We start from the raw sequence: 14,630 nt of genomic DNA, 5'->3' as shown, positions 1-14,630 counted from the left end.
TGGTTTCAAAGACCTCTATATAATACCTCTTTTTTGTAATCATCCCAATTCAGTTCTCTGCCCATCAGTTCAACGATCCTGGGGAGAGCTTCCTCTGCTGCCTGGACATTTAAGAAGGCCAGGCGAGTCCGCCGCGAAATCATATCCACTGCTGTACAGGCATACTCCTTAATCCCATATTTCACCTGAGTTGAAATTAAAGCAAAATGATCAGTGTGGGCCTTATCTTTAAAAAAAGAAATAAAATTTCACTTAAAAATAATTCACACTCAGGGGAAAGTGACATTGCTCTCTATATACCCTGGTCCTCTAAGAGGCATGACACAAATAAGAACATCATACAAGCTCCTCATCCATTTGCTGAAAGAGGTTTGTAAATTGGGACAAAATGGAAAAAAGCTGATGCCTTCTTCCTGAACTGACCCTGGTGCAAACATGCAAGCTGCATTGTTTCCCATTTACCACCCACAGTACTCACTTACCTCTCTGCTTATACATCATATGGTTGTTAATTTACATAGCCAAGTAGGCAAAGAACAAGTATTGAAACGTATGGTTTCAGGGCACCTGGGTGGCTCAGTGGGTTAAAGCCTCTGCCTTCCCCTCAGGTCATGATCCCAGGGTCCTGGGATCAAGCCCTGCATCGGGCTCTCTGCTCAACAGGGAGCCTGCTTCCTCCTCTCTCTGCTTGCCTCTCTGCCTACTGGTGATCTCTGTCTGTCAAATAAATAATAATTAATTAAAAAAAAAAGTATGGTTTCATCTCTTTAGGCTGTCTAGAGTTTTCTGTCTAAGAGTATCAAGAGGACAAAAGGCTTGTGGTTAACCAACAAACAAATGCTCACTGGACCCTCGTTTTTTAAAGTACAATGAATCATAAATAAATACAAAGCCTGGTCTCTGGTTTCACGAAATGAAGAAACTTGATGAGAAATAAAACTTCAGTCTTTGGGAAGTTAAGTGCAAACCAAGGTATGTCAACAGCTAGAGAGTGAGTATAAACTCAAGGAGTTACAAATTTACAAAAGAAGCAACAACTGTGAAGTCACAAGACTTGGGGTAGCTCTGCGGAAGAGGAAGAAATACATCTTTTCTATTCAGATCATTTCCACTGTCCATATCACTTCAGATTTAACATGGAAGTTTATAAATGAAGGGATCTGGGCAGGGCAGACATTTTCCTGAAGGCTTTGGCTGGCAAATGGGCATTAAACCTTAACGATATACATAATTTTTCAGTAGGTGACCAGCATCTCGTGGCAGACAGGAAATTTCCACGTAGCCACTCACATACCTCTGCTTCAATGTATGGAAATTCTGACACAAGACGCACACCAACGATGGGCCACCTTTTTCCAGTTACGCTTGCCATCTTGGCCACCTCAAAAGCCTTGTCACCATAGGTAGCGGCGAGATGCTGTGCCACCTAGGGAAACCAGACTGCATTAGGCAGGTACTTTGAAGAGCAATACCTTCTAGGCACGAAGCAAAAAAAAAAGCACACGCTTATCCTGTCAGTTCTTCACGGCCCGTAACTAATAGTTCCAGGAGGGTATTAGATTTTGATTTTGTGGGAGGAAACCACTTGGGCTCTGAGTGCTTAGGCCAGCACTAACTCTGCCACACATGTATCACTGTATCAGTGACTGATGAAGCTTCGGCTTGACTCTGCCCCCAGTGTCACTTCTGAAGAACAGCCTTCCTTACACTTGAGACAGAAAGAATGTGGGATGATGCTCTGTCTGCGGAGAACAAACCAAACCCACCCCAGACTTTAAAATAGAAACTAGCGTGTGCCTTGCTTTTTAGGCAACCGAAGAAAAGTATGATCAGCTTTTTTCCTTAGTTCACTTCCACAGCACGCAGACAGAAATGAACCCGGCAAAAGGAAATTCTAAATCAGGGAGGCCTCCTGGTTGCCAATTCTGTTGGTGGCAGTAGTAAGATGAGGTGGAGAAAAAGATGATTCACACCCACCTCACTTTCAAGCCCATAGTCCTGGACAAGCCTAATGTATAGCGTGGGGCTCCAATCTTTGCCCCCTTGAAGGAAAAGCCCAACTGTTCTGCTTGGTCCTGCTTTAAAATTGTGAGCTTTGATAGCAGCATTTATGGTATCTTCTGCCATAGATCGATACGTTGTCCATTTTCCACCTACAAATAATTTGATAAATAATTCATTAGGTTACTACCCCTATTTTTCTTATAATGACCCATTTGCTAACTGATTCATAACAAAATTCACCTGTTGTTTATAACAAATATAGCAAAGCGATGTGTAAGACCTTACTCAGAATCATCAAAAAAAATTCTCTGTTCATTAGCATCAAAAGAGATTCTGGTGTGACAGTTTGACTCAGGGCCCTATCTAAAACACAGCCAAAACACAAGGTAATATGCCATACCTGCTATAGTGATGAGGCCACTCTCACTGATGTCCACAACATGATTTCGGGAGATGGACTGAGTATCTGCAGACTTGGGATCTGTAACAAGGGGGCGGATACCACTCCATGCTGCCAGGACGTCCCCTCTTCTCACTGGCAAGAATCAATGGGAAGGGTTAAGAGGATGCCTTAAAGATATTTCAACAAAACTCTGAGATAGTTAATAAACAGGAGAGAATTCAGTAAAAGGAGCACATGAATATGGGCTTTGAAAGAGAGAAGGAACCCTTAAATATAACAACTAAGCAAGTCAATAAGTACAACAAAAACTCAAAGAATTACTTTATTACAAAGATAATCTGAACCGAAAAAAAAGCAGATAACCTGAACATCACTGACACTGATTCCTACCAAAAGAGGAAACAAAAGAAACACGTTAGCAATCCTCAGCTGGAAGGATCTGGAATAGCTGAAACAATGACAACAAAGTAGAAACAAAACAAAGACAAACCTAGAGATTTGTGGACTTGTTACTTTTCCTCCCAGAATATACCTAGCTATCTCTTCTCAGGAAGGACAAAGATCCTTACTAAACAAACAAGTCTGTAACAGGCTATCTTCTTCCCTCATCTTATTGAGCATTTTTATTAGGCCTAGGCTTGTCAAAGCACTGGATTTACACATTTCATCTCATTTAATCTCACAGAGACCCACAGCATCAGTTATTATTATTCTCACCATAGAAAAGATAGGGGGGGGGGGAAAAACCTGAAAAAGTTTCACCACCTAACCCAAAGCAAACATCTTATAGATGCTAGAAGAGCATAAGAACCCAGTTCTTCCTTATTATAAAGTTCATATTCTTACACACTAATGTACTATCTTTCAACTCTTGACAATCTGTTTTCCCCTCCTTATCCCATTATCCTTGTAACTGGCTCAAAAATAGGCATACCGGCTCCTCCCAGTTTAGGCGCACCATATTTCTGTTACAGTGTATGAAAGGTCTTTGAATATTCAACACCCCATGAAATTTCTCTTACACTCTGTCAGAATCCAATTACCTCGTTATACCAAGAACTGATAGACTTTAAATAGAATTAGACAGCTGTTGCATAGCACCCATTACTGACCTAAAAATGGCTAAGGAGAGTAGCCTAGTCGTGGCTCTGGTGTACCATGAGTGGCAAGGGCAATACCCAAGGGCAGAGTTTTCAGAATCTACTCTTCCTTATCCTCCCTACAGGAATGGCTTAGCTCTTTTCTTCTCCATTCTTCACATCAAGGAGCTGATCACATGCACCAACCCAAGACTTGCCAAATGATGAAGACGATTAGGAGGTGAATACTTTGCTGGTCCTGCTGCATTTACTCTCACAGACCAGTTAATCTAACCTTGGATGACGGAACAGTAAGTCCAAGTTTGCTCTGACCATGACTTGGGATCAGGTGCTTACCTCCTTCATCTTATTCCCAGCCATGACCCTCACTGACAAAAAGGTCACTGTCTTTAAAACATCAAAACAATGGGAAAATTGGATATCCCCGTGCAGAGGGATAAGCTCAAAGTAGATCAAAGACCTACACATAGAAGCTCAAACTATAGAACATTTAGGGAAAAAAAAAAGGAAAATCTACATGACATTGAGTTTGACAATGATTTCTCGTATATGATACCAAAGGCATAGGCTAATAAAGAAAAAAAAAAGATAAAATGGACCTCTCAAAATTAAAAACTTCTGTGCATTTAGAAACATTAACAACAGAATGAAAAAGCAACCCATATAGCAGGAAAAAATATTTGTAAATTATATCTCTGACAAGAAGTTAGTATCCAGAATATGTAAGAACTCTTAAAACTCGAAAACTAAAAAAAGACAACCTGACTGAAAAAATGAACAAAGACTTTTAAAAGATATTTCTCCAGAAAAGATACAAATGGCCAATAAGCTCATAAAATATTGCTCAATATCACTAACAGTTAGAAAAATGCAAATGAAAAACCAAATGAGATATACCTTCATATCCATTAGGATGACTATTATAAAAAGTTAAAAAAAAAAAAAAACAGAGAGAAACAAACTTTAGTGAGGATGTGGAGAAATTGGGATAGCCTTATGCACTACTGATGAGCAAGTATTATGATGTAGCCACTATTGATAAATGTATGGTAGTTCCTCAAAAATTCAACATAGAATGACCATATTACTTAACAATAACAATTCTGGGTACATACATACTCCAAAGAACTGAAAACCAAAAAATTTGTACACTCCAGTGTTCATAGCAGGATCATTCATAACAGTCAAAATATGGAAATAACCCAAGCGACCACCAATAGATGAATGGCTAAACAACAAATGGTCTATACACAAAATGGAATATTATTCAGCTTTGAAAAGTAAGGGAATTCTATCACATGTTACCTTGAAGACATCATGCTAAGTAAAATAAGTCATTCACAAAAGGAAGAACACTGTATGGTTCCATTTATACGAAATACCTAGAGTAGTTAAATTTGTAGCCACAGTAAGCAGAATGGTGATTGCCAGGGGAAGGGAGTCGGGTATATGAAGTCAGTGTTTAAAGGGTACAGAGTTGAGGAGAATAAAGAAGATCTGGAGATGGATAGTGGCAATGGTTGCACAGAAATATGAATATATTTAATGCCACAGAACTGTACGCTTAAGAATGGTTAAAAAGATAAAAAGATAAATTCTTTTTAAAATCAAGACAAAAGGAAAATTTGACATATTTCAAGTCTCAAGATTAAGGAAAATATTTTACATGTAATACATAAATATCAGGATACTTGCCAGCCCATACCATGCCCAAACTTCGTTCAAATCAAAGTATGTCCTTGTTGAGAGCACAGTTTTGTGAACAGAGGACAATATGGATTTCAGATCTGACTGAGTCCTTGAGAACATGCCCTTGTACAGTGAACCTCCTGTGTTTATACATGGCACCACCTGAAAAGCAGCTCAAAAATATTTAGCAGACTCTATGGAAAGAGTCACAAAGACTCCTTGAAATGACTGGAATAGTCCAAAAAAAATGTTTTAAAAAGATGTCTAACCAAGTACAGGGGAAAGACCCTAAAAACAAATTGTACTGAATGACAGATAATCCTTCTACCTTGACCTCAAATGAAAAAAAAAAAAAAAAAAAGATTTCTGGTGAAGTTAAATTCACCTAAGGAAATATACCTTTATATTTAATATACCTCCTTGAGGGCCACACTCTTAAAGTGACACATGTCTACGTGGTGGTGTGTAATCAAAACTCTATCTAAACACCTCATCAGAAGCAAAGGAAGAAGAAACATCATAAGCTGGTGCTGAAAACCGAAGGCTTCCAGTCTTGTTAGCTGGAGACCTAAGGGAGTCTCAGCACTGAGGTTCCATTTCTCAATCTGCCCTTCTGATATGTGTATTCTCTCAACTAGGCTTATCCTGATGGCTTCCATGGAATGAGGGTTAATTCTTGCTTCATGCAATTCCACAAAAGTCTTGTGAAACATCCACACAGATCATGCAATGTTTTAATCTTTACAAAAAACCTAACTAGGAAATTACCACTATTTTCCATTAGAGTTCAAATAGCTCTCTGAGTCAAAAATAAAACTTAACCAACCACATAGAACGTCATTGTGGTCACCACAGTCTGCAAAGCGTGTCTGTGAAATTCCTTAGACGGCCACACTGATCAGGAATTTGACTTCAACTCTTAAAGCCTTCTGGCTGATTTTAAAGTTATTTGATGGAAAATTAGACTATCTAGAGTAAATCTGAAGCATAAGCAAAGAGTGTTTGTGGCAAATGCTTTACCTTTTCTGGTATAACAGGCAGAAAAACACATTCGCAAAATTGTGTTGTCTAAAACAAGAAGACCAAACTAAAATATTCGAGGTTTCCCTTCTAGAGAAATAGTAAATAAAACATTATGTATACTGATCCCATTTTTAATCCTTACTCTTGAAGTTGATACTGAAAAAAAAAAAAAAAAAAAACACTACCAAGAAGAGTTTATAACGTGTTAGGCACCTTAATTTATTTTCTATTTTAGCATTTAGCTCTTTAACCCCAGAATTATATCAGATGAATGTTGGGAGTAATTTTATCTAAAAAGATACAAGTCAGGATAATCAAATTTTAAGTCATATTTAAAATATGAATCAGTCTTTATGGTCTGTGGGGTTTTTACATTATTAGACCAGAGGGTGGTTGGATCGGGTTATCTACCCATTCTCCCAACCTTCAGATTTAATGATTTTTGTGGATTATTCAAAATGCTGAGGGATTCCTGCTGAGGGATATTTCCTGCTGAGGGATAACGTGCTTGTACCTCTCCCCCACTGGAATTAAGTGATGACCGGTCAGGGCCACAGGCATAACCTATGTCCACAGAGCAGAGCATAGCTAAGCACATAAAACATGAATTCTAACCTCTCGAATAAAAGATGGCAACTAACTGAACGAACATGTTTTGCTCCTTATCACCTACTCACCCACAGTGGAAACCTTGCACACTGTTAAACAAAACCTAATTAAAGTTCTTTGGAGAAAGAGATTCAAAAGCAGTAGACAGAAAAGAGAATCGTTAAGCTATCTTTTAATTCTGCCTGAAACGGCTGCAGCTGCATTAGCTGGAAACCACCCCAGGATGAAGCCAACTTGGAGGGTGACAGAGTGAGGAGAAATAAGGACCATGTACCTCAGACATTGCAGAAGCACTGAATTTCTCACCTCTTGATCCTTTGTAGGTCTGGAGGGTTTTGTTTTGTTTTTTTTTTTACAAGATAAGACATTTATTTTATAAAACAAACAAACAAAAAATACAAATTCAATGACTCTCTTAAATCGAGTATTTCCTTCTCTAGAAGTGTGTATAAATACATCTTGATTCCATCAAGCAGCCCTGTGCCATAGACTTTTCGGCAGTGCTGGAAATGCTCTACCTCTATACCCCCCAATTCACTAGCCACTTGTGGCAGGAGTCTGGGAAGCACTTGAAATGTGCTTCATGTGACTGAGGAACTGAATTTCAAATTTTATTTAATTTTAACTAATTAAAAATGAAATAGCTGGATAATATGCACATGCACGGGCTATGATATTTCATAAGGTAGCTCTAGAATAAAAACCCCAAGCAGTAGGTCTCACCCTTGTCCCAGCAGGTCATCAAGCCAGGTACGCCCCACCATGGCCCCCTCACCCACATCTCTAATTGAGCATCCTTTCAGCAAAATTCAATTGTATTTCCTTCTCTCATGAGAATACAATCAGCTGTAATAACGTGCTTTCCCCCCAAATATTTTACTGTCCTGACATGTTCCATATCCATCATTTTGAATTATCCTCCTCCTCTCCTACTAATCTCAAGAGTTCAAAGAAATAAAAATTATTTTTACCAAATTAAGTACTAAAAGTTACTAAATTAAGTACGAACTTTTACTAAATTAAATACTGAAGTATTTACTAAACTAAGTACTACCCTCAAGTTCTTACCCAGAAATCATTTCTATCGTTCAACTTGTAGCCAAGAGTAGGTAGCAGACATCACCTACTTTAAATTCTCCAAGGTATAATACGTGAAAGAAAATCACTCAAGTCAAGGCTTTATGGTTCAGAGCTCAAAAGTTGGTCTTGGTTTTTCTTGTTCTCATACTGCCAGGATAGCTAAACCAGGTTTCATTGCTGGTTCATTTTTCTCACCATGTTCAAAGTCTTTAGCAATGTCAATTCTAATATTTCCCAATACCCCAAATCCTCCATCAAGTAGGGGTCATGTAGAGTGGTCAATAAATATGAAGCAGCCTATTAAAACATTCTCTAAACTTTATTGTATCAAACAAGAACAGCCCACATTACAAAATCAAAAGCAATAATATTTGGGCCTTCAAGCCAATATCCCAAGCTTTGTATGTAATAATTATATATTTAAACAACTGAATATTCTCTTTTAACATAAATAAATGCTTTAATAAAACAAGATGACAGGAAAGGACACTACTATGGGACTTGAGGAAAGTCCTCATTAAACACCCTTATTAGAACAGCTCACCCAGGGGGCACCCCGTGGGCACCCAGTCGACTGTTTTAAGTGCCAAATGCCTAGATGTTTAAAAGCCCACATGAGCCCCTCCACAGCGTGTAAAAGTACTTGGTGATATTTTCAAAAAGAGAGTCCCCCACCATCACGTTTAAGGATTATTTTTGTTGCAATCCCAATAAATAACTCCTTCAGGTTTTAGCGTATATAATATATAAAGAGTAAAATGTAAATAATAAAGTTCAATAGACATTTTTCACAGCTGGTTGACAAGACTAAGTACTGTGTAATTGTTTCAAATTATAATGAATACTTCTACTCTTAACACCTTGGCAAGACAAGTGTTTGTTTTAAAAATTAATAGAAAATGAAGCCCACAGGAAGTGACAATTAAGAGCCAAATGCGCGGCTTTGCCTCACGTGGGTTATTTAGCCATACGTTTTGGGGTGTTCTTTCTCATGTTTGCCGCTTGGAGAAAATCAATAAAAAGCATGTGAAAATATCTTAACGAACACAGGGGAAATAGTGTCAGAAATCAATACTTCTCTACCAGCATGTTTAACCTGCTGAAATGAAGTGTTAATCACAGAAATAAGATACCATATTACATTTATAAACTAATGAAACTAGAAAAAGCAGAGCGTGTGACACTATCATTAAACAGCTGGAAGACATCCAAGCCTGTGTAAGTTGATAACCCTGGTACACTCTCTGGCAGGGAAAAGGCAGGTCTGCAGCGAGTCGATATGGCCAGCTCGGTTGTTAATTGAATAACAGGCAATCTATAAACAGTACTAATTGCATATGTGAAAACCTGTGTACGACTCAACACGCTGCCTGGAGAAACACTCCAGAAAAACTACACGGATAAAGCACTCGGCAAATCTCCTGTCTCTCTCAATCCCTTCAAGTTATAGCTTCGTTTCACCACTGCCTCCTTCTGATTAACCTCTCCCCGGCCGACTTAATGATACATTTTTCAAAAGATCATTTTTCTTCCTCACCCGATACACACCACACAACTATCAATTACCCATTTCAGAAAAGAACAAACAAGTAATCTAGAAAATTCAGCCTGTGAATGGAAAGCTTTCTAAATCGTAAAAGAAGACATGGTCTTATTCCCAACAGGCAAAATGCTTTTCAGAATTGTTCCGACGCGTTCTGCAGAAGTGTGGCAGCTGCTGAGAACAGCATGGAGTGTTAAGATTTGACACTTTTTTTTTTCCTTCTTCCTTAAGGATATAGCCATTTGGGGAGGTTCAGAAACTGTTGTCAGAATTTTACTTATTCATCCATTTAATAAATCCTTTTAAAATGATTATGTCAACCCTGGTGAATGCAAAACATTTCAAAACTACTGCTCTAGGACCTAAACAAACTTGATTTTTTCCAATCTGCAGAGAAGACTGCTTGGCCCGAGGGATTAGTTATGAGATAGGAAATCTCCTCTACTTTAACATTCAAATCCAAATAAAGCCAGTCCAGAGCAAAGGTTATTAACATTCTGCAAGTGTTTAGCAGCTTCCAGGAAATGAAATGAGAGACGTAATCCACTCCCTGGTGGATATAACATCACATCATAAAACCTGGAACGACCAGTCAGAGAACCCTGCGGTACTCTGAGGCTAGATGGACTTGTCGTCATCCTGGCTCCAACACAAACTGTGGGCCAGAGGCTCCCAGTCATGGGGACTCAGTTTCCATGTCTATAAAGTGGGAACAGCAAAATATACCGGGGAAGGTTGTCATGAGGAACCAGATGGTATGGGCAGTATGCTCTGTAGAGTGTCTAGCCTAAAACGTGTTCGGCAATGGTCGACTTTTAAAAAATAAAGCATGTATTAGCCATTACTGACAAATGGGATGGCTCAAAGATGGGCGACACCAGCCTACCGTCAAGGAACTGAGTAGCACCTGAAGCTGACTTCCTCTCTACTCTTCATCATAATGGAAGAGAGATCGAGTTACTCCAGAATTCCTTGAAAAAAATACATATTTATACATCTCCACTTAAGATAAAAGCACACAGTAGCAAACTGCAGTATTCCAGGACTGAGGGAAACTCCTCAAATATGAGGCCTTTGATCAACTAGAAATACAAATGCAAAAAAAAAAAAAAACCACCTCACCAAACTAAAAGGGATTATTAATTTATTAATTAATTACTAGTTTTTAAAAAGAACAAGTTGATAAGTGGCACAGGTGTGACAGATGGTGGGCACAAGGAAGTAAGTGAAGTATATGGAAGAGCTGTCACCTCTGCTTTTACCCCAGATATTTACTCCCCAGGGAATTCTTTTTTTTTTTTTTTAAGATTTTATTAATTTATTTGACAGAGAGAGAGATAGATCACAAGTAGGCAGATGAGGTAGGCAAGAGAGAGGGGGAAGCAGACTGCCTGCTGAGCAAAGAGCCTGATGCGGGGCTCGATCCCAGGACCCTGAGATCATGACCTGAGCCTAAGGCAGAGGCTTTATCCCACTGAGCCACCCAGGCGCCCCATTCTACAGGGAATTCTTAAGCCCAAGAGTACCCATGTTAGGAGATAGGCCTGATTTGTAGTGTTTAGATGTGAATTTTGGCCACTTTTACCAAAAATCAAAATTGGCAAAACCAAAAACAGAAACAAACTAAAACAAAACAAAACAAAAAACATTTTTGCCAGTTTTACCAATTCACCTGATTACCAAAAAGCATATGAATTGACAAGACTTTCCCAGACCACCCCAGTCCCAGCGGGCATTGCTCAGAGCCCTCTGCATTCACAGGCAGAATAAAAGTGAGGAAGGGGCGCAGGCTTCTGTCTCTGCTACAGCCCAAGGCTCATTTCACTGGTGGAAGTCCCCACCTACGACATGGGCACAGAGGCTCTTGGAACCTACACCTGCTTCCAGCACATGCAGCCTCTCAGCACATATAAGCAGTTAGATTTCTCATCTTACTGCGTTTGAACTTTAAGAATTTGGAAACTGTCAACATAGAGCTCTCTGCTCTTGAATTAATTTTACTTCTTGCTCCAACAATCTAAACTTCCTGCTTGCTCTTAGGGCCCAATAGAAACGCCCTTTTAACAAATATCATACTCAAGCAAATGTGAAATGAAGCAGGGTTCGTTAACAATAGTCAATCCATTAAAATACAATCATATCCAGATGAAACTCCTCTTAGATTTCAAAAGGGGGGGAAAAAAAGTATCCAGCTAAAATTGCATTGCATTTTGAGTACTGAAATTTCAGTGGACATTAAACAAGGCATGACCAGTTCCCAAATAACTCTCTGTGAGGGTGTGTGCGTGTGAGCGTATAAACGTTAGCCCCGTAGATCTCAGTTACGTTTGGTTAATATATTTGTGCCATGAATGTAGGTATCCAAAAAGACTTTGCTCAAAATAAAACCACATCCATTACTTGAAATCAGAAGAAACTAAAACTATACAATATGGATCGTTCAATTAAACTAGGAGAGTCCCCGAAACCATTTTTTTAAAGCAGTTTGTTTTGTTTGTTTGCAAATGTGTGATCACAAGATGACAAAAAAATCCTTTAGGGAAAAAGGATTCATAGATTTTAGTGAGTCACATCAAGAAGAAAATTGTGTCTCTGCATGTCCTCCACTGAAGCCAACATTACAGAAGATTCCTGATATAAATAGAGGAAAACTATTTTTCTAAAATCTTAAAATTTCTATCTTAATATAGAAAGATTTTCGCTACCCGCCTCAAAAACCCTGAAACCTCCAATTACTAATTCATTTTCCCTCAAAACAATGATGAGCAGCATCCCAGACAGACAACAAGCTTGGAAGCTGAATAAAGAACCCTTATCATCCAGGAGCTCCAAATAAGAGTGTACCTTAGACTCTTCCCTACAATACAATGTTGTGATACACTTGACCAATGTTCTATGGAAGTACAAAGGATAAGAATAGACGTTTCTGAAGTAGAAACAGTACTTTGGCAAGATGAGAAGTTGGGAGAATGGGCATCCCAGAGCAAAGCTTCCTCCTAAGCAAAGCGTGAGGTTTAAAACACATGAACTGATTTGGAAAGAACAAGACTATAAAATGCATAAAGGTGGGTTGGCGGAGTATGAAGCTGTAAAGACCAGTCGTGACGGGCCTTAGGGCGCATGCGAGATAGTTTAGAATTTCTCCCAAAGTCAATGAGGCAACATCCCAGGGATATTCTTGAGCAAGGAGGTGACGATGAGAATTTTAGGAGGGTCCCAGTGGAAGGGTCAGCCTGCAGGGGCACTGGGGCCTGACCTCTGGAAGCCAGTGAGAGGGCCCGTGTAACTGCTTGAGTGAGAAGTTGACGCTGGTGTGACCAGGACAATGAAACGAGAGGGGATTTCCGTGATACCTCAGAGGGAGCATGGGCAGGACCCGGACCAGATGTGAAGGGAGAAGGATCACCAAAGACGGGCATGCCATTTCTAGCTTGAGTGACTCGGTGGTGAGGCTATGAACCAAGGAAGGAAATACAGGATAATGTTGGAAAACTTCTGGAACTAGTCAGGTAAAAACTATTCTTTATATATTCACAGTGGAGAAAATACTATAACATCCAAACTAAAAGTACAGTACGCCCAGGTGAGCAGGGAAAAAGACATCAACTTTGGCTTTTTCCATTTAGAAAAAGCATACTTATCCTACTTAGCTAAATCCACTGCCAACACTCCACTTTTCATATGGTAAAGCTCACTAAGCTTCTTTGGTTATAGATGTCCATCCTCTCATTTCTTTGGTTAATTATTTCCTATGGATATCCTTTATCTGTGAATCAGATCTCCCTAAACTCTAGAAATTAAATTGTGATGCAAAATTTCATTTTCTCCTCAGAGAGCACAAGTGTTAGAGTTCACGTTGGTTCATGTACAAGCCCTTAGAAACTATCAGGAAGGGATTGTACGATTCTCTTCATGTGAAGGCAGAGAGTACAGAGGATCAAAGGCAACTTCTTCGCATTGTGCTATAATTCGGGCCCCCTAAATCTTCCAGAAGTGGTCAGTACAGAAGAGTTAGAGCCGGCCTGGTGTAAAGAGGAGTCAGACTGCGGATGTGCAGCAGTTACCAGTGAGAACTAGCTGGGCAGGGCTGGGAGGTATAAAAGAAGGAAAACAAACTCAGAGGAATGCATCAGTTACCTTCGACGTCACAACTCAGGTAGTTCCGCACTTCATTCAAAATAAAATTGATATCTTCTTCCGAAGGAATGGGATGGTGTGTGACATCAGTTGGCGTGTCAGTAGTGCCAGCTATAGTCATCTTTTGCCAGGGTAAGAAGAAGATAACTCGCCCATCACTGGTTGCTGGGTCAAGAAGTCCCATGCTCTCGGGGCTGATATAAAAGAAAGGGTTATACATTTCTGAAATTAGTAGAAGTTTAGTCCTATATCTGCATTGTAAAAACAACTTTATTCACTAATTGTCATATAAGCAAACAAGAAACACGTGAACTATTACTTTTACTGCCAATGCTCTACTGTAGAAATTCCTAAAGGAAAAAAATAATTTTGGTAACAAAAAGAATGGAGCAAGTGTGATAATAAAATTCACAGCAGAACCAGCCCTCCCCATTTCAACAATGCAAGGTTAATTAAGAAAGTGGACTTCACCTTCCAATTGTTTGGTTTTTTTTATATTCCTTGGACCATTCACATCAGATAATGTCAGTGGGATAAATGTCTCTAATTCCTTTTATGATGGTCAATTAAGGGGAGCTCTTCAACCTTTTTTCAAGTCTAAGAAAAGTATTTTCCTGGGACATTTGACATTTGGCACATCTTTCAGCATAAGGTCTCAGAAGTATATGAGAAAAGCCAGGGGTCTAAGTTTCTAGAAACTAAAATGTAATCAAAAAGTTCTTTACTCTTTTGTAACCTAGATGGACTTATACCACTTCACCAAATATGAGATTTCTCACTTTATTTCAATTCTACAGAAACCTCAAGAAGTACATCAATGAGAAAAGGGCTCATTTTATCCTACTACCTAAATAAGAATGTATCAGGACAAGGTCAAAAAGGAAAGGGATATCTTAGCAATGATAGTCTTTAAAAAGAAGTAAGAGCCTAAAGTATTACGCTATTAAATCAAGGTTCAAGGATGCCTCTTCGGACAGATTACATAAAATCTTCCAAAATATTAGTAATTTTCACTAAATGTGTACTTAATATTCTCAAACCA

At 39.0% G+C, this 14,630-nt stretch overlaps 1 protein-coding gene across 4 annotated transcripts in view; it reads right to left on the bottom strand.

The window, feature by feature from the left end:
- The window catches only part of GPD2 (glycerol-3-phosphate dehydrogenase 2), a 142,385-nt gene that overhangs the window by 12,958 nt on the left and 114,797 nt on the right, over positions 1–14,630 (bottom strand). For all 4 annotated transcript variants that reach the window (XM_032355628.1, XM_032355626.1, XM_032355629.1 and 1 more), the window contains exons 9-13: positions 13,589–13,782; positions 2,405–2,539; positions 1,978–2,153; positions 1,295–1,426; positions 27–185 (exon numbers count right to left, since the gene is read on the bottom strand). In XM_032355628.1, the coding sequence (XP_032211519.1) occupies positions 27–185; positions 1,295–1,426; positions 1,978–2,153; positions 2,405–2,539; positions 13,589–13,782 (796 nt within the window). The remainder of the gene's footprint in view (positions 1–26; positions 186–1,294; positions 1,427–1,977; positions 2,154–2,404; positions 2,540–13,588; positions 13,783–14,630) is intronic.

Source organism: Mustela erminea, chromosome 8, assembly GCF_009829155.1.
Source record: "Mustela erminea isolate mMusErm1 chromosome 8, mMusErm1.Pri, whole genome shotgun sequence".
Taxonomy (NCBI): Eukaryota; Metazoa; Chordata; class Mammalia; order Carnivora; family Mustelidae; genus Mustela; species Mustela erminea.
The sequence above is the reverse complement of the archived record's forward strand: the minus strand, read 5'-3'. Positions and strand labels throughout refer to the sequence as shown.